The sequence below is a fragment of the Phyllostomus hastatus genome, unplaced genomic scaffold, assembly GCF_019186645.2.
Source record: "Phyllostomus hastatus isolate PE091 unplaced genomic scaffold, TTU_PhHast_1.1 phas_contig_34, whole genome shotgun sequence".
NCBI lineage: Eukaryota > Metazoa > Chordata > Mammalia > Chiroptera > Phyllostomidae > Phyllostomus > Phyllostomus hastatus.
Window position 1 is genome coordinate 48,474,964 of NW_025333857.1, and position 27,664 is coordinate 48,502,627.

At 54.7% G+C, this 27,664-nt stretch overlaps 1 protein-coding gene across 1 annotated transcript in view; it reads right to left on the reverse strand.

The window, feature by feature from the left end:
• Positions 1–27,664, reverse strand: part of SHB (SH2 domain containing adaptor protein B) — a 124,958-nt gene that overhangs the window by 77,658 nt on the left and 19,636 nt on the right. The window contains exon 2 of the mRNA XM_045840945.1: positions 4,008–4,128. Coding sequence (XP_045696901.1) covers positions 4,008–4,128 — 121 coding nt within the window. The remainder of the gene's footprint in view (positions 1–4,007; positions 4,129–27,664) is intronic.

A 27,664-nucleotide genomic window follows, 5' to 3' on the forward strand; every position in this document is an offset into this window, starting at 1 on the left:
CTGTTTGAGACTTAACTACCTTTATGTCACCTCCCAGTGCTGGCCGTCTTGCCTCTGCTTGGTTATCTCTAGGATGGACAACTGACTGTCTCACTAGACGGCTTCATGTTTATTCAGTGGGTTAAAAAAATCTCAAAAGGGTTATGACTTTGTTGAGCCTCAGTGTCCCTACCTATTAAAAAAAAAAAAAGCTCGGACTGTGTCATTAGCTTTCCACCTGGGTTCCATAGAGCCCTCAGGTTTTTCTTTTTTAATTTATTGATTTTAGAGAGAGAGAAAGGGGAAGGGGAGAGAGAGACAGACATCCGTTGTTCTGCATTCATAGGTTGCGCCTTATATGTGCCCTGACTGGGGATTGACCCCACAACCTTAGCGTATCAGGATGATGCTCTAACCATCTTAGATACCCGGCCGGGACTAGCCTTTGAGTTTTAAAGAGGCACCTTCAGAGCTGCAGTTGGAGTGAGAGAAGCGATGGGGGCAGAAAGCGAGGCCCACCAGGCAATCCTTGGGCACCTGGGTTGTGGGGTTCCATGGAGAGTGAGCCTCAACCTGGGAGCCAGAACCTAACTCCTGTGGGTGACGTGAAGGGCAATCTGTGGAGAGGGAGGTGGAGGCAGACAAAGGGGAGGGGGTGAGAGGTGCCCCTGGGGAAACGGGCCTGATTCTCCCGTGCCCTCACTCCCAGCCACAGCCCATGGGGCTAGGCTGAGTTCTCTGTTCACAAAGGCACACCTCCCAAAAGCTCCTACGACCTTCTGCATGGAGCAGAGGATGCAGAGAACAAAACTTCATCAGCTAATCGCAGGCCACGTCCGCTGTGCTGGGGAGTCTGAAAATAAAGCAGGGGTGAACCAGGGCTGAACGGGCCCTGGAGGGACCATCCTGCACAACCGCCTTCCCAGCTGGGTGCCTTGGGCTGGTTAATTAACCTCTCTGGGACTCAGCGTCTTCCCCGGTATAATGGGCACCTACACATCAAAGGGCGATGGTGAGGGTGCGGAAACGATTCACATCTGGTGCTGTAAACGAGCACAAGGGAACTTAGCAGCTGCCGCCACTGCTGCTGATATGATCACTGCTTGAGCCATCCTCCATAAATAGGTAAAAACAGACTCACCCAAGGTGCTGCCCAAGGTCAAACCACCAGTTCCCGCTGACCGCCCCCTCTAAGGCTCCTGCTTCCTGGGGGGCATCCAGGTGGCAAGTGGCCCTCCTAGATCGGCCGGACCGCGGCCTGGCCTCCTCCAGCGCGGCACGGAGAGGCGCACCGACCCGGGCAGAGAGGGCACGCTCTGCCGCGCAGCGGTACTCTGCGGCACTGAAGAAGCCCTCCCCGGGACCAGAAGTCACGGGTACACATACACATTCATGTTAGGGCACCCCCCAAAACATCGCCCCAAAAGGATGGCTGTAACTTTTCCTGGGCCATCCTCTATTCCACTGCTGTCACCAGCACCCACCTCTGTCCCCCACCCTCCTCCTCCTCCCTTGCCAGCTCCATGAACTGCTTCCTGGAGCATTTACTGTCCCAGCCCCCACCCCTGCCAGGTCACCCGGGTGACGTTACACACAAAGAATTCCAAGTCAGATGGAACAAGGTCGTTACAACCAGAAAACGTCCTGTTTAATCAACTATTTCCTTGGAAAAAAAAAAGTGGGTAAATTTGGGCATAGGCTCCAAGCTGGGAAGAAAGCCTAGAGCAGCAAGTACGGGAATGCTTCTTTGGAGAGAGAATGCACAGAGATCTTAACAGGTTCCCGGTGAACTCAAACTGCCCTGCCTTGGACCCGGCCCCTGTGGGTGTGCCCCATTAAAAAGCCAAAGTCTCACACGACAACCCGACCCAGCTAAATGGCCACTCAATGCTGAGGTCCACGGCAGCGCCCAGAAGGAACTCAGCTCTGTTCCAAAGTCGCCAGGCAGGGGTGGACCCTCCACAAAAGCTCCCAGCAAATGTCCCCTCCTGATTTCAGCTCCCTGCTCCCGTGTTCTGTAGATGTAGGTCTGAGCCCCTCGCTTCTATAGGTGGGACCCCCAGGAAGTGACTTGTCCTCAGTTTTCCTCTGCTGAAAAACGAGGCAACACCTTCTTTGCAGGGACATGGTGAAGCACGTATGCCAAAGGGCCCAGGACAGAGCCCGGGGCCGCCTCAGGTGGCTCCTGCCATTTCCTTGTGTCCCGGGCACCCTGCCGTCAAACACAAACACTGCACTTCCTCCAGCCCTCCACCCCGAAGACCGCCCTGCCGGGCATAGGCCCCGAGCTCGGCAGTCTGCCTCCCACTTACTATTATTATAGTCCTTGGGCAAGTCCCCCTCCTTCCCGAGCCTCAGTTTCTCCGTCTGTCAAATGAGGCTGCTGGGTTTGGATGACCTGGAGGATCCTTTGCTGCCCTGACATAGGACTGTGCCAGCGACCCGAAGTCACTCCTGTAACCACTGCCCCCTTAAGCCCGGGCTGATGCCTGCTGAATGCAAGACCGGCCGGAGCTGCAGGGCCCAAGCTCCCCACCGCTGGGCCTGAGGCTGGCACAGCCCCCAGCGCTGCTACAGAGCAGGTGTTTCACTGAGCCCGGTGGAGGTGACGAACTTGGGAGGTGATGGGCTGTGACAGCAAGAGCGGGTGTCACTGCGGAGCCAAGGTGAAGACTCCACCAGCACGCCTGGTTCTGAGTCGCTGGAGAAGGGCGGGCTGCCCCTCCCTCAGGCCCCTGGCCTCAGTGCACACTCAGCCCTCTGCCCCTTGCCGGCCCCGGAGGCCACTCTGCCAGGAGAGACTAGGAAGATGGGAGTCAGTGGGAGGAGCGGCCCTCCAGGAGAGTAGCTCCTGAGTCCTTCCCGGGACGACCGGGCATTCTGGTGTCCACCACGTGGTTGCCAGAGAACCCCTTCCCATAAACAGGAGGAGCAGCAGACAGAGTCCTGGAAGCAGGGTCTGCACTCGCACCCAGGTCCTTCGGCAACATCCTAGGTGGTCTCCACAGCCCCGGGAGCTTCTATCCTGCCTGGGCCCAGCGTGCACTGTGCGCTCAGTAAACGCCCCTTCCTGTTCCTTGCTTCTTCTCACGCAGAAGGGACAAAGAGAAAGTGCTCAAAGACACCAGGAACACGAAACAAACAACAGAGGGCCACAGAAGAGGCGTCTCTATCTTAAATCCTACACACACAAGGCACCAATTCACTCGGCCTCAAAATTAGGGCTGGCTCCCAAGCTGCTCCTGGCCGCCGTGCTGCGGGACCAGAGGGCTCCTATCCACAGGTGCTCTTCTGTCTCTGGATGGCCTTCCTGGGCCGGGAAGGCCCACACAGGGGTGTGTGTGTGGGGGGTTCTCCTCTGCTGGAGATCTCCCCCCCAGTCTGCCTGTGATGGCTGATAACCTGTTCATTCTCTAAAGATGCTCTATGCATTGTCCTGGAAAGATGCTCCAGGCATTATGATGCCTGGCCACATGCTTTTAGGACACCACAACTGCTCTGACAAGGTTTTGTCATTAAAGGCCAATGTGAAAATAGCCACAGGTAGACAACAAGGGCTCTTTAGGCTACCTCCAGCCCCAAACAAAGATTTCCTCATCTGTGGACGGAGGTGATTTTGCCCGCAATGACCTAGTTCACCACCGTCCACTAGGTAATGACAGAAGGTGACCCCGCCTGCTTGGAAGCTCCAAGTGAAGTTTTCTGTCTCAAATGCTGTATCTGTCTTCGGTCAGAACTTCCCGACAGACCTTTCCCTCTCTTCTCCCCAGTGATGTCTCTGTCCCTGTCTTGGTTAACTGTCCTCGGTACCCTGGTGTCCGGACTTCCACTGCACCCTGCCCGGTTCTTCCTGGTGTAAGTGAAACGTGAAATGGTAAACTGTGGTGAGCGTTCAACACGGCTCGGCCTCCTTGGAAGCACAAACCTTCCCCTGCCGAGACGGGCCGGGGACCACCCCTGTGTGTCCGGGAGTGGGCTCCCTACCTCCCTGTTGAGTTGCGAGTCCTTGTGCCAACTGCTTGGCTTACCTGTCATGATCCTCTGGGCCTCGTAGGGCTCCATGTAGCCAGCGCTCTCCCCCTTTCCTGCTTTGCTCTTGAGATCATTCTTGGCATCAAAGGGATCTGAGTAGTCATCAGCAATAATCACCTGCAGGGAGGAAGATGGAAGGGTGAGTCCACCTTTGGCTTTCGGCTTCACAGCCAGGCTTTGCTCCAACACACATAAACTGAGCCTGCGCCACACCAGCAAGGAGGTGGAGGGGCAGGCCGGAGCCAGAACTGGTGCCCGCCCTCAGGAAGCTCCAATTCTTGCAGGGATAACCAAGGGACTCCCCTCCGACGCCCACCATTGGCAGTGCTCCATCGCAAGAGGGGGACCTCTGAGCCTGTGCGTGCAGCGTGGCCTGCTCTGGGCACAGTGCGGTGAGAACCAAAGGGTGCCTGGGTAGAGAGGCACAGAGGCAAAAACCTGGAGGGTGTCTTTGGGAATGCAAGTTGCTCAATGTAATGGAATGGAAATGGAGGAAAGTTGGAAAGGAGATTGCAGAACGCTGGAAATGCTGACAAGCTCCTGGTGCTGGCTGAGGCAAGAAGAGCTTGTCTAGAGATAATTATGTTGAGCGTTCCATTTTCCCCAAATCTGGAACACAATCACGCCTTGGGTAATCAGAAAACAATTTGGTGAGATCAACGCACTGCGAAGGAGACTGTGGCCCCAGAGAGGCCTGATAAAAACACAAAAGCAGCTCAGGGATGGCCGGACGGAGTACCAGGACCAGACAGGGCCCAGGGAGCAACACACCGGAAGACCTTCCTGTAACAGACGGGGAAGCTGGGCTCTAGCGGAGGAAGGGCCTCGACCAAGACCCTTGGCCCGATATTCTGCTCCAGGGCCCTTCCTGGCCTCCTCACTTGTCTGTGTTCCAGAAAAGAGCAAAGTGTCACATCAGATGGACAGAGAGTCACCTGGGGGTAGACAGTGAGGGAGCAGAGGGGTGAGTCCCATGAAAACGTGAGCATCTGGGCTTTGAACACTTCAGAAACCGAGCCCCACGTTTTCCCTGGAGAAGGGCGAAGACTCTCAGTTGGAGATTAAGTGCAAAGATGAGGACGACTTTCTCTCCCCTTTCTCACTTCCCAACCTTCATGAGGGGCACACTTATCAGAGGGGAAAGGACAGGAGCCCACCAAACTCGTTCCCTTTCAACACATTCTGGCCGCACTGCAAACTCACAGTGATTTCTGTCATTATCTGTCCCTTTGGTCACACATCTGGCAAAGGGCAAGTCCTCAGCCTCCCACCAGGGCTGCCCACCTGCCCCTCCCTCTTGGGAGGGGGTAGGTTGGCGTCTCTCTCCACCCTTGGGGTTGCATGAATTGTTATTTAAATTGTGGGTTTAATTAGAAACCACAGGAGCCTCCTCTCTCCCCCAGCTCCTGGAATGTAAGGCATTTGAGGGGCCTGTAAACCCAGGGGAAGGGAAAATCCCCCTTTGTCTGTCCCATGAATGGCAGCTTGTGGCAGCAGCCCTGGCAGGGCGAACTAGTGACCCCCCGCTGCCTGCCAGAATGTGATGCCCAAGGAGGGACAGCGAGCAGCAGCCTATCCCGGGTGTGTGCAGCGGCCTCAAGGGAGGCAGAGCACACAGCGGCCGGTGGAGCGTATCGGTGAAAGACCCAAGGCCTCAGCGCCCCCACCTGAGCACGTGCACCCCGCTGCCTGCCCCCATGGGCCTGCAGGCCTGCCCACTGCCTCTGCAGCTTGGGTCGTGGGTCGGGCTCTGAGTCCCAGCAGGGGCCCTTCCAGATGCTGACATTGTAACCACGGCCTTTCCTGAGACTCACTGAGCTCAAATGACACCAGGCAAGGGAGAGACAGGTGGGGGTGGGGGAGAGCTGGGCCAGGCAATGTCTTTGACTTGATATTTCTATTCTACCACTTGCAGAACACAGCGGGGAGAAAACTGTACACATGAACCGCTGTCAAACAGAAGAGCTCAGATGCGGATCTGGCGTGGGGTCTGGTGTCTGAGTTCACGAGACCAGAGGTCCACGCGCAGAAAGGGATGGATGGCTGACGTCTCGTCTTAGGTCCCCTGCCCCAGACCTCCTTACTGTCTGTTTTCAACATGAACATCCCCCCTCTATGCTGCAGTGAGGAAGGGAGCAAAAATTCCCTAAAGAAAACAGAACCATTTGGGGGGACTGGCAGGGGAGGAAGAAGACGGGAGGGAGCTCGGCTGCACGGAAGTGCTCTGTAATTTGCAAACACGGAGGCTTGCAGGATATAAACCAAATCTTTGTTCGCCCTGGGACAGAAGCTCTGGGAGGCCTTTGGTTCGGCAGGCACTATCTGTACTTTCTAATTAAAATGAGATCTGAGCTTGGGCTGTCACGGGCCCCCAGCTGCCTGCCTGCTCACTTCCGTTTCAATAAGAATTTACAAACCCTAAGACCAGGAAAAGCCCCTGGTCTCTGCTGACATATGGTTCCAGTTATACCTGCTGACAGTTGAAAATCCTTCCGTTTAAAAAAAAAGTTTAGGATTCTGTTAGTCTAAGAAGCAAATCAGAAGGTTTCTAAAATATATATTTAATCAATTTGCTTTCAAACTTCAAAGTGAGGTGGGTGGTGGGGAGGGACTTGGAGGCTTGAGCAACCTGAAACTCTGCAAACACTCACCGAGCTGTCTGACCTTTTGCAAAATCATGTCCTGGTTTTGGGGAGTAAAAATTTAACCAGGTGTTAGGAGAGAGTTGAGTGGGCAGTTAGCCAGAGGGGCATGTGCTGGGCCACAGGTCCCAGCCACAGGCCCCGGGCAGCGTATCACTGTCCAAGCTGCCCAGGGCTCACTCTAAGTCAGGACAGCCCCGTAAGGGGCTTGAGTGAAGGCTGCTGATTTTCTCACTTAAAAAAGAAAGAGAATACATTTCCCCACATGGGGGCTTGGGGTTCTGTTGGGGCTGCTTTTGCCCCAGTTAGCAGACAAGTCCCTCAGATCGAATTGAACAATTCAAGTAGAAGGGAGCCAAGCGGAGACGACTTCTCTGTAGAGCAGGCCACCTGGGCACGTGAGAGGCTCTACTTGATTTTGATCTTGGACTGGAAGGCCTGACCCGGCATCGGCCCTTCACGTGGCCTCGTGGTCCCACGGGGCAGGTGCAGCGCCGAGAAGGGAGCCCAGGCTCCTGGTCTCGCCACCTCACTATGGAGCTGAGCAGCAGCAGAAAGACAGAGGTTATGGCTGAACACCAGCCAAGCCTTTTCTTGCTTTCCAATGAAACTAGAAACTCCAGATCAACTCAGGACCCTTAAAGGACTTACAGGCTCAGAGAGCAACGAAACGGAGGCTCCTTGAGAGACCTGCTCCATCATCCCTTTGTTTATATGCAGCCCACGGCAGCCCAGAGGGTCCGAGGGTTCGACCCTGCCCACGCCACCTCCCTGACAGGGCTCTGGGACTCAGCTCCACAGCCTCCTTTCTGGTCTGCCTTCAATCAGTCTGGGGCCAGGGTGCTTTTACCCTGAAGATATGGCTTCATGATAGAAGGTAGTCTTCCTGTCCTGTTAGAGGAAGGTGGGTGTTGTCCCTTGGTCACACATCCATAGGCTTTTGTGAGGGACAGCTGCACCTGGGGGAGAGCTGGGTTCTCTCCCCATGCATGTTCTTGGAGGAAAGGTAAACTGGTAGAGACACTTTGAAAGATAACTTTTGGCAGAACCTACTAAAATCCTGAAATGTACATGGATTCACCCAGCAACTCTGCTTCTCAGTATTTATTCCCAAACGTACATATGGCAGCATGGGCAAAGCAAATACTGGAGCAAATACTGATGAGAAATTGCCAGCACCTGCTACATCCACCCACAGGGGAATTGCTCGGTCACGCTAATTCCATGTATCGGAATATTATGCAGCAAGTAAAACAACAACAACAACAACATAAAAAGCAGTCACTCATGATGCACAAACATAGTTCTCCATGGCATAGTTTGGAATAAAAGGAAAGCAGGCTGTGGAATGATAGTTACAGCCTGACACTTCTTTAGGAAAAACAGAACCCTGTATCTCTAATGTAAAGAAAACATCTGGGGAGACATGCACCTCACACTGACACCTCCTCTGGGGGGAGGGGGCGGGGCTGGTCACAGGAAATCAAAGGAGACTTGCCTGTAATGTTAACACATTTTCAAACAAGAAAGACTTATTCATGTGTTATACGCGAAACTAAACTTTTAAAGAAGCACCCCTCTTCACAGGCTATTTTTGGTACAGTAGATAAACCGTTTCCCAAACGTGACCAAATACAGGAATGGCTTGGACGCTTGGTAAAAACACAGATACCTAGTTCCAATGATGTGTGTTTAATAAGCAACCCAGGTGATTCTTATCGGGAAAGTTTGGGAAATGCAAGCTAGAGAGCCCTTCCCCACCAACGGAAAGCAAAGCTTCCAGGCATTACTCTGGATGTTCACTTTTCCCAGATTTTTCTCAGCCCCGTCCATTAAAGTGAAACAAGAAGTGGGTATTGAATGCAGTTCTCTTTGGCTTTTTTCCCTGGGAGTCGACTGGAGTAAGAGATGACCCAACACGCCTTGGTCCACCTCCAGAATCTAAGACGTAGAGGTAATGGCATCCTCTGTGCAATCCTGAGGGCTGGCCCCAGGTTGAGCAACAGGGCTGTGGGGGATGGGGGTGGGGGTGGGGGGCCCAGGCAGGCAGGCCTTGCCCTACCCAGCCAGGGGAGCCTGGCCCTGCAGACACGCAAGGCTCTCTGTTCTAAGGCATCCAGGGTGTCCAACCTTTTGGCGTCTCTGGGCCACACTGGAAGAGTTGTCTTGGGCCACACATTAAATACACTGCAACACGTAATCACAAAAAAGTCTCATGATGTTTTAAGTAAATATCTGATCTTGTGTGAGGCCACATTCACAGCCATCCCGGGCCGCAGGTTGGACAGCCCTGGTAGACCCTGTCCGGCTAGCTCCACGTGGCTCTCAGCAAACCCTTTGGGAAGATCCCCCACTCCAGGAAGGGCTGGTGGGAATGTAGGGGAGGTACTGCTGAAATGCACAAGGCATCCCTGCTAAAATCACTCAAACATGATAAAGGGATTGTGGGGGGGACCAGAAAGGCAGAGCAGCCACCACCTTCCAGGAGTGGGTGACCTGAGCTGTCCCCACTCTCCCAAGGACAGCTCCTCCGAACCACACGGTCACCTCCATGTGCTCTGCTGCCCGTGGGAACTGGCAGCTTGGGGCTGCCCCGGCTTGGCCTCTGCTGGATGAGGCAAGCCAAGGCACCCCCACTCTGTGCTGCTCTCCTCTCTGGAAAGTGAGGAGGTGGCACTGCAGGAGGTCCTGGGTCCTTTCCAGGCCAATGACTTCTGTCTGCTCTACTCCAAAGCAAACTGCATAGGAACAATGCCATTAAGACTGTGCATTCGTTTTCTGAACAGTTTGTGGGGGTGAGGGGCACAGATCTCTTTGTGAATCTGATGACTGATGAAGGTATGGTTCCCTCCATCACCTTTACATATGCCTGCAAAGCATTGGGCACATCTCAGGGAGGTCAGGAGCCCCAGGTTGAGGCCAAGCCCCCACATATTCGAGCCACCTTAAAAGCACAGTTAAGACCAGATGCACTCCTTGCCTTAGTGAGGCGGCGGGTGCTGACTCTGTTGTAATTCAACACACATTATTCACCTGGCTGAAAACACAGGAAGATGTGTGACCGGCCCGCCATTAGGCTGCGGTGGGGGGAACTACGACTGTGGGAAGGACAGTCAGTTCGCTATGTCTTGGCTTGCCAACTTGAAACCCAGCAGCCACAGCCCTCCTGAGCAGAGCCAACCTGGCCCTCTCCCTCCCTCCAGGGATCAGGAGGGCTCCTTGAAAGAGAACAAATGGTGTGCAGGGCAGGAGGTGGCGGCCACAGCCAGAAGGCTCCATGCCTCTGCCCCCCATCTAGGGGCTGGGCAGGCTGGAGTCCTGGTTCTCCTTTGGGACCAGGTGGCACAGGCCCTGGCAGGCCTGATGGCCCCACAGCGGAGACCCTGTTGCCACGCCAGCCAAGATATGACATTAATGAAAACAGGGATTGGGGGGTCTGGAAGGGTTCCCAATGACCAGGGGTCTGTCCGGCAACTCTACAGACATAAGCTCAGGAGTCACGGAGGACATCTGACAGCCAATAAAGAGACACTCCCTGGGAACTGGAGCTCCTGCCATTCAGGTGTCCCAGCAAAGGCTCTAAGGTAGGCACCGGCTTTGGGTGCAGGTCAGCCTACTCCTACCAGCCACCTGTGCTCTGTGTTTTCCCAGCACAGGTTCAGTGCCCCTGGAGCAGCACCCTGGTTTCAGTGAGTGCCTGGGTGGGGGGTTGCAGAATCCCCAGCGTGGCCGAGACAGGCGATGTTTGTGGCAAATATACAGAAAGGCAGGTGGCACTGCAGACTCGCTGGGTCGCTCCGGGCAACCTGCTCCATCTCTTTGAGCCTCAGCAATTCGTCTGTGAAAACGGGCACAACTGTCTGCTGTCTCAGCTTCCCACGAATGGTGTGAGGAGCAAATACCAAGGAGTAGTTCATAAAGAAATGGCTCTGGTGGCATCTCCCAGGTGCTGGGGGTCGAGCTAAGTATAGGGGTCTCTCTCTGCCCACTGAAAACCTAGCAGGGCAGACAGGACAGAGGACTGAGAAGAAGCCGCAGTCAGGGCCCCGGCGGTCACACAGAGAACTGGCCGCCGTCGGGCAGGACAACAGCAGTCATATTTATCCACCGCAGAAACAAGAGTGTTTATGAATGACCGTTTCCCCCATTATGTTTTAGGTGCATCCTAGTCAGGGCAACTGGCTAAGGGGTAGAGAGAACCTCTTGAGACCCTCAGGGCCACTCCACCTGTGTGCTGGGCAGCAGCGCAGTGCTCCTGGTCTAGGGCCTGTGTCCAGGGCTCTGAGGGGTCCACAGGACTGGCTGTAACCATGTTTGGGGACACCCCGTGCGGAGATTTAAGCAAGTACTGCACCCTCCGCCCTCAGCCTTGCCTGTCTCTGTCCCGGGCTTTGACCATCACACACCAACCCCCTTGCAGGTGTGCCAATAAATCATTTCTGACATGGTAAGGAAGTTAATCTGGGGAAGATTAATTAGCCACATTCACACATTCAGTGGCAATTCCTGGAAATCACATGGTGGGGAGGGCAGTTTCCCACGGCAACTGAGGACTGGTTGGTTCCTTTCCTCCGGGGTCTGGCTCGCCCACGCAGAATCACCTCCAAGTTCCGAGTCCCCCTTTCATGCGTGGAGGTCAAGTGCTCTGCCCTCAAACCTCCTCCGGCGGGGAGCTCACGACATCACCATTCTGTCACTGGGGACAGTCGTGACTGTTCAAGCGGCCCTCCTCTGGCCGCCGCCGGCCTCTTCTTTGTGCGGACCTCGGGCACTCTGTTGTAAAGGCTTCTTCACAGACCAGCCAGGGACCCGCCGCATGTGTCAGGAGACAAGGGGTGTTTCAAGTGGTCTCCACAGGTCTTTCCAGTCCTCCCCCCGCCCCATGGCCACAGCTGCCTGCCTCCACACCTACAGGCTGCAACTTGTTAGGAAAAATGCATTTCAAATTATAGCCTCTGTCAGCTCTCCTCAGGCCCTCCCCCTGCTCCCCCCCATCCCCGCCTCACTCACTCACCCCGCACTCTCCTTCAGTCTAACTCTGGAGACTACTATGGGTCGTGGGTGGGAGGCCGCTGGGGTGGAGCCTGGCCCTGTGTTTACCCTGAAACCTCACTACTAAGTAGTAGGGACTAGCTTTTCAGCATCTCTCAAGCTTCTATTTTGAACCCCAAATAGCTCAATCCTAGGATTTCTCACCTGCGTTCAGCTAGGGCCTGCAGAGAGTTCAGCGCATCCTTCCCCAGGACAGAAGCGCCCCAGGGTCTGCAGAGTGATTACAGGTGAGGCCAGAGCTGAAAGGGCCCCGGGAGATGGTCGGGACTGGCACAGTTCAAACTTTCACGTGGGCAATTCACGCCAAGGAGATCTCAACGTGCACCACTATCCATCTATCGTCTGGAAAGTGTGAATCCACTGAGGAGCAGGAGGCCCGGGGGGAGGGTGAAGAACAAGTAACTGGGTGTTCCCTAACTCCCAGGTCTACACTGTGTCTGCAGTACCTGTATGGCTGTCTAATTTTCCTCTTCAAGTCACTCCTAAAATCTTCAGGGTGTACCCACTGTAGTCGCCCACCCTGGGAAACGCTCCCTAGCACCTCTTCCAAGGACCACCACCCACCCTTGCAGACAGCTTCCTATGGAAGGCAGCCCCAGCCCAGGCCTGGTCCACGTGAGTCACCTCCTGAGCCTCCGTTTGTCCTCCCTGAGTTCTGGCTCAGTGCTGCCCAACCCTCCTGCAAACTCCATCGACCTCTCCCACCTTTCCATGGCCCTTTCCTCCTAAGCTTCCTGCTCAAGGGGGGACAAGTCCTCCACCTAGAAAATGCTCTCACACCAGCCCCACAGTCAAGAAGGGTGTGGTCAGGATTTCCTTCTTTCCCTGGCAGGGCACTCAGGGCTGGAAGGGTTAGAGAAGCATCATCAGGAGCAGGGACACAGGATGGCTCTGGAAGTCATTTGCTGATCTGTGGCCTGGCCTCCTCGTCTGCAAACCGACAATGGAATGAGGACGACGTGAGCTCATACATGTGATGTACCCAGAACCGGGCCAGGCACCCAGCAAATGCTCAAGAAATGTCAGGTGCAATCATCTCAATGCGTGATCCAGCCTGGCGAACTCCCCCCAGTCTTACAGAGGGGGAAACTGAGGACTGGGCAGGGGAGGGGTCTGGTAGAGGTCGCCCGGATAGAATTAGCAGGGAGACAAAACCAGATTCCCACCAAATACCAACTGCAGGAGAATCTAAGTCTTTTGGTGAGCTATGTATTTATAGCCGGCCTGCTTCCAAAATGGGTTTAGACAGCTGTATTCAAGCCATCTTTCCGGCCCCGCCGCTGCTCCTCCCCGGGAAGGGACGGGGAAGGCCTGTAGGGCTTTCTCACGGTAACAGGAGTCTCTGAGCATTACGGGCAACTCCGGCAGTGTACTCACAGGAAAGGTATGTGAAAGAAAACTGGCAGAGCCTAGAAGCCCAGGGCCCTCCCCGAGAGCTGTGGAGCCTTTAACAACCAGGCATCTGTGCCCCACGAGGGGCCCAGGACTGAGCAGGAGTGACGGAGCAAGGGGGGCGCTCCCGCCATTTGCTTCGTGCTCAGAGCTGAGATTAGTGGGGGAAGGCGCTCGGGCCTGGTGCAGCCCACGCGGTCTGGGCCAGCACCCTCGTTTCCTCAGCGGCAGTGGCACAGGACTGGCCCTAACTGAAGGGTCATTTCTCTCTGAATGGGGCCCACCAGGATGACTCATGTGCATTTCCTACATGGAATATGCCTTTGCACCGAGGACAGTCAGCCTCGGCCACACTCACCGCCACCGTATCTGACGGTTCCCAGTCACGTTCGGCTTGACCGAGGGTGCTCAGTGCTGAATGGTGACTCACTTCCTAAAAGAGCGCCGTCTCCTCAAACCCTCCAGACACCGAGCCAGAAGAGCTCTCTCTCGTGGGTAGTCCTCCGGGAGAAGAAACTGCCCCCGAGCCCCAAAGCACTTTTTCTCCTAGGTACTCAGCACCTGCTGATGTACAGGAGAGTGACTGGGGACAGAGCTTTGCAATGTTGCACCTGTCTGTAATGGTGTGGATGGCTTGTTAATCATGTAAACCCCACACTTATGAAGTGCCAGGCAGTGAGCCCTGAGCGGAGATCCGGTGGCGAACCAAGGCAGGCCTGCTCCTCCGCCCTCATGGGGCTTCCAGTCCTTGGGGGGGGCAGGTGAGCCTGGGGGAGCACAGCAGTCATCACCCCACTGTCGGATGCCGAGCAGAAGACTGAGGGCACATCTGAGGTCCCGTCACCCACTGCCCTGAATCGCAACGATGGACAGGCTGGTCAGGGGAATTACCCAAGGACACCCAGTAGGAAGCCAATGAAGGAGCTTATGGTATCTTTGCTAATTTAAAAAAATAAAATTATTGTTTGCACATCAGCCCCTGAACAAAAGTTAGGTTTCAAAACAGTACCTACAGACTTCTATTTTTCTAAAATATACCACACACGCAAAGAAATGTGTTTGTGTGCATAGATGGAGGACTGCAAGGAGTGTGGAACGACACAGCACACACCCAGAAGTTCCCGTGGAGCTTGAGGCCCAAACGCTGTTCCCTTTCCCTCTCCAGCGGGGCACTGTTCAATAAGCCACACTCCAAAGCACTGTTCTTTTAAAGTGAATGGATGCAGTTTCATAAAACCTCCCTAGCTTTTCATTTTTCTAATTCCACCGGAGATCACCGTGCTTTCGAAGCACTGGACCACATGGGCAGTTCAACGGTCCGGTGTGCGTCCGCCGTGGAAGGGCGCCGGCTCCTCCTGCCCCTCTCTCCTCCCGGGGTTCCCCCCCCCCGCCCACTCTCAGGGCACATTCCCCACCACTGCTGAGGGTCTGTCTCTGTGGAACACCAACACAGCTCCTGACAGCAAGCCTCATGAATCAGGCATGAAATGGCCCTAATTTATTAATGCACATTGTAAAATTCCCTTCCAAATAGAAGATCATAAATCACCCACCACCAGAAACATTCTATCTTTAAAGGGAGGCCAAGGTATCTTGAACTAAGTGCCAGACTTACCCATCTCAAAAAAGCAGACTTTGATCCACTGCTGCTGTGGTAATCAAGGGATCGGGGAGGCCCGCCCCTCGCCGATAACGCAGCTGTCACCAGGCATCACTAACGCACCACCAGCTTCCTCTCTTCATGCACTTCTCTGCCCAGCCCTGAAGCCATGAGTGACTCACAGGGACTGACTCTGCAAGACGATGGTCTTCTGGTGCCAGGATCTGAGATCCTTAGGCCAGACCCTCCAGGAGCCCGAGCGTGCTAGAGGACTAAAGCTAGCCAGAGGTGCAGAGGCTGGAGAAAGTGCTTACTGCGTGCCGGGCGCTAGACTGTGTGCTTGTGCATACATCGTCTTAGTTCCTTCATCTTCCTAATGGCATCATTTTCAGAGGAGAAAAATCAAAGCTCAGAGAGGTTTAGTAGCTCCCCCAAAGCCTCGAAGCACACGAGGAGGTGCAGGTTTTGACCCTGACCCACCTCACTCCAAAACTTGGGCTCCTCCATGCCACCTGCGGCCTGTTGCAGGATTTCAATACCCGAGTCTCTTCCTGACAGCAGGAGGAAATCTCAATCTAAAGGGAGGTTTGAAAGGAGGAAGCCGCAGCTCTGCCAATTTGGCTCAGATGTGCCAACCCCAGGCCAGGGCCACCCCTGACACTCCCTAAGCCAGCTGGGTGTTGGAAGTCTCCCTTCCTTTTCCCGTGACAGCCGCCCTCTGACTGGAACACACCTGCATGCAACCTGCCCAGGCCACACCTGGGGAAGCAACCACTTCCGCCCGCAGCCTTTCCCTGCGCTCGCCTTTCAGCAGTTACCTCCCTTCATCCCGTCCTGCCTCGTCCTTCCTGCCTGGGCGATCCCACCTCCCCCTACTCCCCGCAATGCAGCACAAGAGACGGCACAGTACAGCACACAGGCTGTGTCCTTCCATTAAAGGCAAGGTTCACAGCAGCCAGGAGGCAGCGGAGAGGCTCGGGGGCCCCCTCCCTACATCCCTGAACCTTCACACATGGCAACATCACTCAGCACAGCAGGGGAATGAGAGCTGAAAGATGAACCTGAACCTTGACCCTTGCTTCATTAACAGGAGTTAATACTTGGACACTGCCCAGCATGCATTTAGCTATTATTATTTTCAAAGTTGGCTGTAAAGTCAGTCTCATTTTTGTCATTGTAAAGTGGGAAGGAATTTTATGGTAGTATTGGTTCATTTTTCACCTTGTTAGGGTAAGCTCAGCTGCATTCAAAACAAAACAAAACAAAACAAATGTACAGTGTGGACCAGAGAACTGGACATGTTCTGTCGGCGGAGAAGGAGGCCCCAGGGTCAGAGGGCCAGCCTGAAACCCCTCCAGACCTTCCAGCCCAGAGGTGCTGGTGATGCCTGAGAGGGGCCGGGAATAACTCAAACCAGTGTTCCCCTGAGGTGGATGCAAGGGGGCGCCTCCTCACCTCTATGGGTGCCCCATCATGTTCATTTCTTGGGGGTAACAGGTGATTTGGGCCACCTGCCTGGGGCAAGGGAGGTCCTTTCAACCCACAGACTCCAGCAGGATGCACTCCCTGGAGACCTTGAAAGCACTGCCCCAGCTGACCAGCATTTTGGGAAGGCCGGGACTGGGTCCACCTCAGCGGCCCCGCTGCCCTTCCCCTCTCCCCGAATTTCTGCCACGCCCCTGCTGTGATCTGTGGGCAACAGGTCTAGACAGAGCATCCTAAGCTCCCCCACCCGTCCTGGGCCCCCTAAGTGGCATCCCGGCCCTACAGACTGGCTTGGGCCCGCTGTCCAGCCCCCCCGCACCCTCCCTGCGGCCCAAGCCCGACAGGAAGGCAGGGAGCGGAAGGCAGGGAGGCCTACTCAAAGGTTGCCCATGGCCTTTTCCACCTTGGAAAAATCTGCTGTAATACACTGACACCCTCCCCAGAACTGCTTCCTGGGTTTAAGAAGGGGAGAGGTGGCTTGGGTTTTAAAGAGAAAATTAGATTCCCATTCATGAACTCCCCACACCGAGGGCACATAACAGGTAAAACGGGTTCTGCCATTGATTAATGAGCCGGGGTAATAATGGGGCTCACCCTTCGTCATTAAAAACATTAACCTCGTTCCTGGCCCAGCGATGTCATACACCCAGGGCCCATGAAGCTGTCTCACTACCGCACTTCTCTGCCAGGTGAGGGGACTAGATGTGTGCCTCTCCCCCTGGGGACAAGGCAGGAAGGGACACAGACATTTGGGAAGACCAATGATCCGCCACAGAGCCAGCCACAGGTGGGAGAAACAATGCCATAACTTGCCACAGGTATAGAGGGACTCAGGGGTCTCAGCTGCCTGGGACCTTCATTAAAATGATGCTGTGCTCCCATGGTCTAAGGTAGTTTCCCAAAAGCCTACCTGCCCACTGGCTGTGTTGACAATGGCATGACCTTAGGACTTGTCCCGCCAGGAAGGAGCCTGTCTCGCTCCAATCTGTACAAATCTGAGGGTCAGTGGGGAATCACGTTCCGCTCTGGGCCCTGCACTTTAATTAAGAGCTGCCACTGGGATGATAAGGAGCCTGGACTCCATGTCTCAAAGCTTAATTAAAGAGATCAAGGAGTTTGTATGTTCTAGAGAAGATTCAGGGGTGTGTGTGGTGCAGGGTAGGTGGTTAATCCCTGCAACAGGATGCAGACGGGCTGGGTAAGAGAGACAGGAGGACTAATTGGCGAGGTTATGAAAAGATTGCAACTGAACTTTAGAAAGAATGTTTGATCAGACAGAGCTGTTCAAAATAGAGCAGGACGGTTTGGGAGGTAGTGAGTTCCCTGCCACAGGGATGTTTGAACTTGGTTGAACACTTGGCCAGCACAAGGGCCCAGACTAAGACTCTTTGCCATTAGAAACCCGATGCTCCTCCTGGGATCTTTACAGTACCCCAAAGCATGGGCCTGAGGGTGGGGCGCCAGTGTTGAGGGAGTCAGTCCCGCCTTGTAAAGGTATGTCCCTCTCTCCCACTCCCACAAGAAGCCCCAAGCCTTCCTGGCTTTAGGGCACAAAGGGTGCTGCTCTGTAGCACGACTGGCTCAAAAGCATGTGAAGGTGGGGGGCTAGCCATGCCTGCCCTCAGAGAGGGTGAAGAAGAGACAGAAGAAGGTAAGTGTGAGCTCAGCATCTCCAGATGGCTCCAGGGTGGTATCCAGGCCACCGGAGGGCAGAGGGTGTGTGTGTGTGTGTGTGTGTGTGTGTGTGTGTGTGTGTGTCAGCCTAAGCTAAGATTGGCCCTCTTTCCTTAACAGCATCTGATAGGTTGGGTGCTGTGGGAGAAGCATAGAAGAATCAAACCCCAAACACTTAAATTCTGGAGTTCAGCAATGCCCATGATGGGCTAGGTCCTGAGGACAGAAGGACAGATATAGCTCAATGTCTGGGCTAAAGGAGGAGAGAGTCTGATGAGGGAGATCAGCAAATGTATTCTGTAAAGAGCCAAATAGTGAATTTTTGTTTTCAGGCCATAAAGTCTCTGTGGCAACCACTGAACTCAACTGCCACTGTATGACAATGTGAAAGCTGCCATACACACACAACTCCATGAATGGGTATGGCTGTGTGCCAATAAAACTTTATTTACAAAAATAGGCAGCAGCTGGATTTGGCCCAAAGGCTCTGGTTTGCCCAGCCTGGTCTCGTCCTGTGGTTCACAATAGGCTGCACAATGGAATCGCCTGGGGAGCTTTCACAAAGCACCAAGGCCTGCGCTCCACCCAAGATTCCAATTTAAGTGGTCCCAGTGGGGCCTGGGATTAGTGATTTCTAAAGGCTCTCCCAGGTGACTGCGCTGTGCAGCCAAAACTGTGAATCACTGGTCTCTACCAGAAAAAAGCACGTGTAATCCCACTATTCTCTTGCAATAATCCACAAGGTTGCACAAACCCAGCCCAGGGAAGTGACTAGCTCAAGGTCACATGACGAAGCAAGAGGTAAGGAATCCCAGCCCATGGACTTTACTCTGCACCACAGCAGACACAGATGCGCCCACACGCTCATCCCAGAGTGTGGGATATAGGCGCCTTCTAGCTCCTGCTCCATTATTCTGGAAAGGTGAGGACCCTAGAGAAATAAATGCCAACCACATTCTCTCCAGCTACTCTAACATGCGGGAGCTGGCGCTCTCCCCAGACCAAACCTCAGTGACCTCAAACTAACACGGGACCCAAAACATCTGCTGCCTTTCTTTTGAGAAACAGCATTTTAAGCAAATTTGAAAGAGTTTATTAGCATCTGGGAGGAACAAAAGGACTGTAAAAACTGTGCTTCCCTCAGCCCTAACAAGCGCAGCCACAGGAAACTCTTTACCAATGACACCACTAAGGACCTGCCAAAACGTGCTGCCTGCTCGGAGCTCTGCCCATGCAGGACTTGAACACAAGGAACCACCAGAGCCCTGGGGAATGTTGCAAGAGCTTGGCTGAGCCTGGATGGCCACTGGCAGCAATGATCTCAACATCTACAGAGCAATGGGGCAGATCCAGGCATCGCTGGCCTGGCAGGAGTTCTGTGTGTGGCCAGAGAGCCTCTGGGCTCTGGACTCACCCTCCTCTCCACTGAGCCACAGAGACAGTCGGGGGCTTGAGAGCAAGGATGGGACGAGCAGAATAATAACACAATAAACAACGACAGCAGCTACCAGGGCCTGTGTGCAGGTCTCTTAATGCTCCCAATGACCCTAAGGAGTAGACTCTTACATTGTCCCCCTTCCACAGACGAGGAAACTGCGGCACATGACGGCTGGGTAACTTGCCCAAGGTCAGGGAGGCAGTGAGTTACAAAGTCAGGATTTAAACTCAGCTGCTCTGTCCCAGATTCTAGCTCTTAATATTATACTCAAAGGGCTTTAAAGTGACTCTGCTGAAGCAAATCCTCCCTGCAGAGATGGTGAGGCAGACCCAGCAAGAGTAAGGGGCTGGTGTGGGGCCACACACAGGGGGGCTGGGGCAAAACCAAGCCTATGTACCACCCCTGGGAGAGCCCTCTCTTTCCATAGACAAGGGTCCTGCCAGCTCCTAGGATAAGGTGCTGAGGGCCTGCTGCACTGAGAAAGGGCCAGCTCATATCACAGGACCCTTGCCTGGTAAGAGACCCCATGTCCTTCAGGGACCTCCTGTCCCACCTCCCTGCTAGAAAGGGCTGTTCCCCATGCCATCCCCTCCCTCCCCCCCACACACACACACATGCAGGGGTCAGCAGCCCACAGCCTCCACCCCAGCCCAGTCTTTGCCACCCCGTGTGCACTTGCAAGTTCTACTTAGTCTGCAGGGCACGGCACTCGGCAACATGAGCTCATGAGCTTCTGAGTTTGAATTCTGACTGTGTCTCCTTGGGAACCTTGCTCAACCTCTCTGGGTCTCAGTGCCTTCCTCTGTCAAGTGGGGATACTAACAGAGCCTGACTCAGTGCCTGGTGACAGTAGGGACTCCAGAGTATTATCATCCTCACTGGCGCGGCCCCCACAGACTGTTCTCTGAGACCCCCGTCCAGCTAGCAGGAGGCTCTCCCTCCTCTGAGCCCCACTGCCAAGTCTGCGCCTCCACTCGGCCTCGCCGGGCTGCTCTGGCCCAGGCCCCACGCCGGGCTGCGGGACCCAGAGAACACGGCACTGCTGCAGTCTGGCACGGGTTCCCAGGCTAGTCAGGGGGATAGACGCCGGCTCCCAAATAGCTGCAAGGGGCTAAGTGACATTTTACATCCTGTCATATTCTAACAAGACTTTTTTAAAAATCTGGCTGTATTCCCACTGACTAAAGGCAGTTTTGCTAACTCCAGACAAGTTGTGTAAGAGTTTTGTTTTTTTTTTTTTTAAATCAGGTCAAACCACATTTGGCTTCTAGAATTTTCTCACTCCCTTACTTTAGAGTCTGGGTTTGCTGTCCAGCTCCTGCCCTCCCCCATCCCCCCCACGTGTGCCCATGCATGCCATGTACACCAGAGCTCAGCAGTCACAGGCGGGCACACAGCACCGGGCTCGAAGGGACCTCCAGACTGTGGAGCGCCACAAGGCAGGCTTCGTTCTGTCACAAACGCAATGGCCCCAGGAGCACCCGGAACCAACACTCTGCACGTGCGCTGTACTCCACGGTTTATGGAACCCTTCCAAGTCAGGGTCACCCGCTCTTCCCAGACAGCCACAAAGTTGTCATGCCATGTTTATGAAGACCTCCTAAACTGCGGGCTCCAGAGCAGGAACTCGGTCCACTGATCTTTCCGGTACCCGTGCCTAACGCCAGGCCTGGCACCAATAAGGTGCTTAGGGAGTGAAAAATGAAGTTTGCAAGTGAGGAAATTGGCTCAGACAGGTTAAGCAGCTTGCCCTCGATCACACAGCAAATGAACACAGCAGGTCTGCCTGGGGACAAGGAGAAGCTGGGGCTGCCCACCAGGAGGTGGCAAGAGTGGGAAAAGGCAGAGGAAGCGCCCGGGAGGGCGCGTCAGACCAGAACAGACAGGCGCAGGGAGCAGGCTGGAGAGGGGCCAGAGGAAGTGAGGCGACGGACGCTCCCGAGACAGAGTGTCAGCTGCGAAGAAGTGTTTCTGAACTCCCGAAGCTTATCGGGCCAAGCTGGCAAGAGGGCGCGTCGGCACAGGGAGGCGCTGGCCAGGGAGCACTCTGTTCCCTCGAATAAACGCGGCTCGTGTGTGGTCGGGACGGTGAAAAGCACTCTCGCGATACCGCGCTCTGAGAAATGCTGCCGGCAGGCCTTGCCGCCTCCAACAGCAGCCCCCAACTGAGTAGCTGGTCTTAACAAAAAACTAAACTCTATTCTAATTTTATATTGTATCTAAATCATTAGATATCTGGCAAAATGGGCTTACAAAAAAGTGTGCTTTGACTGAGCCCACGAGGAAGCCGAGGGCAAGGCTTGTTGGTTACAGCACAGGACTCTGCGCTACTGTAGACCCTAAGAGGGGGTGTGGCCCAGGGGGCGTGGCCCTGGGGCCGACGTCGCCGTCCCATTTTGCAGCCTGGGACTCTGTGAGTAAGCGGATTCCGTGATTCTTGGCTCGAGTACTCTGGCTTTACAGCCCTCTGCCCCTTCCCACCCATACCTAAAGAGCAGAGGTCGCACAGCCACAGGTCCCCCTGCTTCCTACAGATGCCCGCCTGGCTTTCGGAACAACTTCTTTACCTTCACCGCACAAGCCAGTTGTCCAGAAACAGCTCTCATGTAAGAAACGTCCCAGGGAAGCTCGGCTGTCTCCAAAGTCCAAGGCACCCCTGGCCCGGGGCCTGCCATCAACCGCAGGCCTTGGCGAGGGCTTCGCCCAGTGACTTGGATCTGACAGGCAAGCCCTCTCCAGGGTGGCTCTCGGCTGAAGAAAGACGGGAGAGGAGGAGGAATTCTGCCAGGGGACTCTTGACAGGAGTCTGGCAGCCGGGGCCCTGCTCTCCACAAATCCCTGGGCCACGGTTCTATTTTGAGCCAGAATTCTTGGTTCAGGTTCTAAGGCCACATTCTAGAGGGTTGATAGCAGCCTGATTCTTGAAGTGTGATTATTCACAGAGGACAAGACTTGTCATTTGTCCTCAGAAACGGGCAAACCACCCTCACAGCTCTTACCACTGAAGCCGGGTGGCCTCCTCAGACAGACTTTAGCACCTGTGCTGTGTGAGGTGGAGGAGGGGACGCACAGAGGAGACAGGAACGGCCCATGGGCTCCGGCCACTCTGCTCAAGGAGATGAGGCCATCACGCTGCACACCAGTGACAGTGGGCAGGCGGGCAGCCCTCCTGGAGGCGGCAGCGCATCTCCCCTGGGCCCAGGGGGGAGCAACTGCACTTGAGGTGGGAGGACCGGCAGTAAGGCATCTGGAGGAGGGTATGGAAGGGAGGGAGGGGGCAGGGAAGAGACTAGGCTACGGGGTTGGAGGGCTTGTGTGGCGGGTGTACGGCAAGGACATGTAGAAGTGAAATTCAGGGGTGGATTTTGAGGGCTCTGCTTTGGGGATTCACTCTGAACAGAGAATGTGTCAACACTGGAAGCAGAGACAGCACGTACTCAGCAAGAAGAGGAGTGAGGAGGGTGGGACAGGAATGCAGCCATTCTGGGGAAAGGTGACAGAGTTGACTTGACGCCTGCCCCAGGGATGTTTAGAGGCAATTTAACTCCCTGAGGACCTGCTAGTACCTGGTGAGACTTGGGACAGATGAGGTCTTAGGTCATTTACCCTCACTCACGTCCGCTCTTCCCCAAGCTAAAAATCCACAGCTTGGTGACTCCCAACCAGGGATAAGGGTTCAAGTGCAGTCACTACCAGGCCCTTTGTTCTTTTTCTACACAATTGGAAACAGTCCCTTCACACCCATACCTAGAAAGCCCTTTTCATTCATCAGGAGCCTTTGTTTCCCCTTTGTCCATAAAGGTTACACTTAAACCGCCTCTTCCTCAGCCATGCACACCCATGGGCTAATCTACCGCCCAGCAGGGAGCTCTGCGTGGGGGGTGGGGCACAGTCATGACACACACAGCTACACCGAGGCGGGCCAGGAAGTCACAGCCAGGTCCAGGGCATGGCCCACAGGTAGGGGACAGAAGGGAGAGACTACATAATTTCGAAGGGTCAAGATCAGAGCTCGACCTGCATTTGCCGGGAGGATGGGCACGCCAGCTTCGGGAATGCAGAGGGGTCCAAGGCTGGTGAGTTTAGGGAAGGGTGCTCTCCACACAGATGGAAAAGGAGAAAGGACCACCCTGTGAGGGGCCTGGAATGCCCAGTTAAAGCCACCACAGTTTCTCAGAAGCCAAGTGATCAGGAGGAGTGTGACCCCGGCTGTCCACCACAGTGCGGGTGCAGGCGGGGCCAGCACAAAGCACAGCGGAAGAGAAGGAGTTACGACGGAAGCCTGCCAACTGCCCAAGTCTAGCCAGCTGGAGCTGGCTTTCAAACATGCTTTTTATGAACAGCGATTTGGGCCTTAGTGGAAACAACCTCATTCTCTACCTATCTCCTTTCTCTTCTTCAATTTTCTCCTGAGTTTCTGAGTATGGAGGAGGTCATTAGCAGGAGTGGCAGTCAGTTCCAATCACACAGCATGCTAGGACTGCCAAAGCAGACGAGGGGTGCGCGGCATCAAGTTCAGAGCGGGTCCGGGGGAGGGGCCACCGGGGAACAGAAGCCTGTCTCGTGTTGGACCGTTGTGAACATTCCTTAAACTCCCGTGCCCTGGGCTCCTCGCTGGGGATAACAAAAGCATCTACCAACAAGGGCTGTCAAAAGAAGAAAGCGAAGAAGAGCTCCGCACAGCACCCATCACACAGTAGGAGCTTTATAAGTCTTAGTGAAGTCAGAAACCACCCATGTCTTCAGCTGCCATTTAACTGCAAACCTCACCTCTGAACTGGCCTATGCCCTCTAATTACTGAGGGACTGCACTAAGTGATAACTAATGTGCTGAGCTGGTGGTGGGGAGGCCCAGCCCTGCTCTGGAGCTCCCCGACTTGGGGGTGACTGCAAGTAACTCACCCCTCCAACTGCAACATGGGAACTGGAAATCCCCACCCTCTCTGCCTCCTGGGGCCGGTGAGAGGGGTCAGAGCTCCCCGGCCTCCACCTTCCTCGGGGAGCGTAAGAAGGGATCTGTCTCTGCGGGACAGGCATTTCCATCTTGCCCATCTGTTGGCTCCCCTCAGAAATCATGGTGACAGGTTCTTTGAAGGCCAGCCCAAGGAAGCAGATGCCAGAGCCAGAACAGCAGGGGCTCATTTCCAGCCTGGCCAAGCACGGGCTTTCCTGGGACAACCCAGCCCAGCCTAGAAGTCAAATTCCTGTTAATTCCCACCCTGTGCCAGGCCCTGGGTTTTCCCTGGGTCCCTGCAATGACAGAGGGCAACCAGGGGCCCCTCAGACTCATTGCCACATAATAGAACTATATGGCTGACCCCTGGGTCAAGTGTTTGGAGACACTTGAATGCCACCTGCCAGATCACCCACAGCCTCTCTCACCTGCTCCCACTCTGAGCTCCAGCCCCACAGCTTTCCCACTAGACCCCACCTGCACTTGCCACCTTCCATGATTTCAGCAAAGCTGTGCCCCCTGCCAGAGTACTTCTCGGTCTTCCCCCAGCCACTTTTCAGGGCCAGGCTAAAATCTACTCTCACTTTCCCACGGGGCCCACCCAGCTCCCGCTCCCAGAATCAACTGATCAATGGCCCCTGTAGCCCTGATCGTTTTGCTGTGCAGTGGAATGCCTTGTGTCCACTGCCCTGCACCCCAGTTTCTCCACGATGTGCTGTTCTGCATTCTCCACTGTGTCCAGGCCGGGCGCTCACCCAGTGCACATGCAGGGGACTAAACCGCTGAGGCACGGCCCTCCCCTTGGAACTCGAGGTAACTGCTCAGGACAGGTCCCAGGGACTGACACCTAAACTGCATTTCCCAACATGAAACAGTGAGCTCACCCTCCCTGGGAAAGTGGTCGCTGGGGGCAGAGGCAGCAAAACCACCCGGTTGCAGGGCCGGCTGCCTTTAGATGGAAGAAGCCCAAGGTGGACGATCGAGCCTGGGAGCCGTGGAGCTGGAGTGGGGGTGGTGGAGGCAGAGATATTGAGGGTCAGGAGTACTCAGGTACTCTCCCCTCCCTGGAATAGGAACCATCAACTGGGTCAGCAAGTCTCAGGAAGAGAGGGGCCAACTAACTACCTTTAAGCCTTCTGGAATATGCTGACAGGGAGAGCTCTGGGACTGAACTCGAGACAAGGCCGCGGCCCCTAGGATGGAGCGGGCAAGCTCAGGCGGCGACCCGGGGAAGCGGGCAAGCCCTAGCTCTGCCTGGCTGCCCACTCCGACCTGCCACTGTGCACAAATCACAGGGAGGAGGCTGGTGGCCAGCTGGCTGCCAGGCCGGCCCTGCCTTGCTCAGACACAAGGAAGAGCATTGTGCAGCCCAGTGCCTCATTACCTGGCAGCTCAGCCACACCGGAAAGGGCAAATAATGGGGTGAGTGCAACACGTGTTGCGCAGATGTCCCTCCCTGAACAAACCTGTCCTTGAGTCCCCACGGCTCAAGTCACTTCTTAGTATGGCACTTCCCGTCCTTCAGTCTAGCCACAACAAACCTCTCCAGAAAAACCTCCTCTGCTCTAATTCATTTATTCATTCAAAAAGTATTTATTGAACACCTACTACGTGTTGGGCATGGTGCTGAAAAACTGAAGGATCCCTAAGTCTCACTGCCCTGCAGCCTGTGCAGATCAGAGCCAAGTCCCTAGCTTAGTGGTTGTGCATACAGGTGGTGCTCAATACTTGGTAACTGCTATTACCATCATTCCCACCTGCCCCCGAGGAGGGAGGAAGCTGCTCTTCCCTGATGCCCACCCACCTTCTCACCCATAAATCTCACCACCACACCAGAAAGGTGGGCATGAAAGCCACTCTGCCTGTTGGAGGCCCACCAGGTGCCTATAATTTAGAGAATGCTGGCTGATCAAGAGGACACGGGGGCTCGGGGTGTTCCCCTGTGCTGGAGTTGCTGAAGGTTTGGGGACTCTGGAGGTTGCAGAGCACATCAGGCCCTCTATCAACCTCTCAGAGGCCCCTCATTTGACAAGCATTCCTGAACCCACTCGGGTTACCCTGTGGGAGGGGCTCTCACTGCAGCTTTCTAGGAGCCTGACAGGGACAAGAGCCGTGACATGGGTGACCGCATCTGCCAGATGCATGGACACATGTACCTGGAGAAGGGAAGAAAAGGAGGGTGGGAGATTGAGAAGCCTCCTGATGGCATGACAGCTGAGCTGGCCTGGGAAGGACAAAGAGGGTGGAAGTACGGTTCATGGGAAGACACACGGGACGTAGGTAAAGCCCCAGAGGAAAGCAAGAGGTTTCTACCTGGCTGACCGTGAAGCATGGAGTGACAGGAAGCCTTTCGGAGAGGGAAGGGTCGGCGTGGATGTCATGCTGCGAGCCTGGGCATGCTAGGAGCCATGGGGAGTGTCTCAGTAATGACATGGCCAAAGTCACGTCTGAAAGACAGAGATGGACTGGCCAGAAGAGTCAAGGCTCAAGTACTATGGGATGTCAGGTTATGGAGCTTCTCTTCTGACAGCATCTGAGGAAGCTGTGACAACACTAAGAGATGTGACAATACATCAGTTTCCTACATCTTTATAATAAACTGGACATACATCAAGAAATCCTACACAGGACCACACAGCTGTAGAGAAAAATGGTACATTTATAAAAGACTTACATTTCTTGACATGACAAATGGGCAACTTCTGCACAACTAAGTGTTGATCAAAGATCTGACAGGTCAGAGACAGTCTGCAAGAAGTTAAGCGGTGCCAGTGGAGGAACTTCCCTAAAATCAGGAGGTGGAAAAAGGTATGTGTAAAAAAGAGACAGCAAGCCAACAGGGGCTGCGATTCTGAAGAGATGTGCCTAGTGTCCCAGACCAGAGGTCTGCAAAGTTTCACATGTTAACACAAAGCTTTACTGGCACACAGTCACACAGTTTGCTATGTCTGTGGCTACTTTCACACTCCAGGAGCAGAGTGGAGTTGCTGCAACAGAAACCGTGCTGCCCCCAAAGCCTAAAACACGTACCGTCTGGCCTTTACAGGAAGTTCACTGACCTCTGCATTAGACACACGGGAACTCACACACGCGAACGAGCGGCCGCCCTGGGAGGCAACCGACTTACTCCCAAAGCCCCTCTGTGCTCCTCTCTGAGTCCCCACTCTCCGAGCGCCTTGGGGGAGGCCACGCACTTCTTCGAACATCTTGGGATGGCAAATCTCCCATCCTCTAGAGTGGATATCATTTCTGGACCCTGCCCAAGGTTTTCCAAACCAATGCAGGTGAAAAGGTGGGTGATCGTGCCAAGGAATGAAACATGCGGGCTTGCCAGGGGCAGGATGTGCGCCTTAAACACTGGATGAACTGAAATTGCAGCAAGAAATGTGGTTTCGTTATAAACTTGCACAACTTTA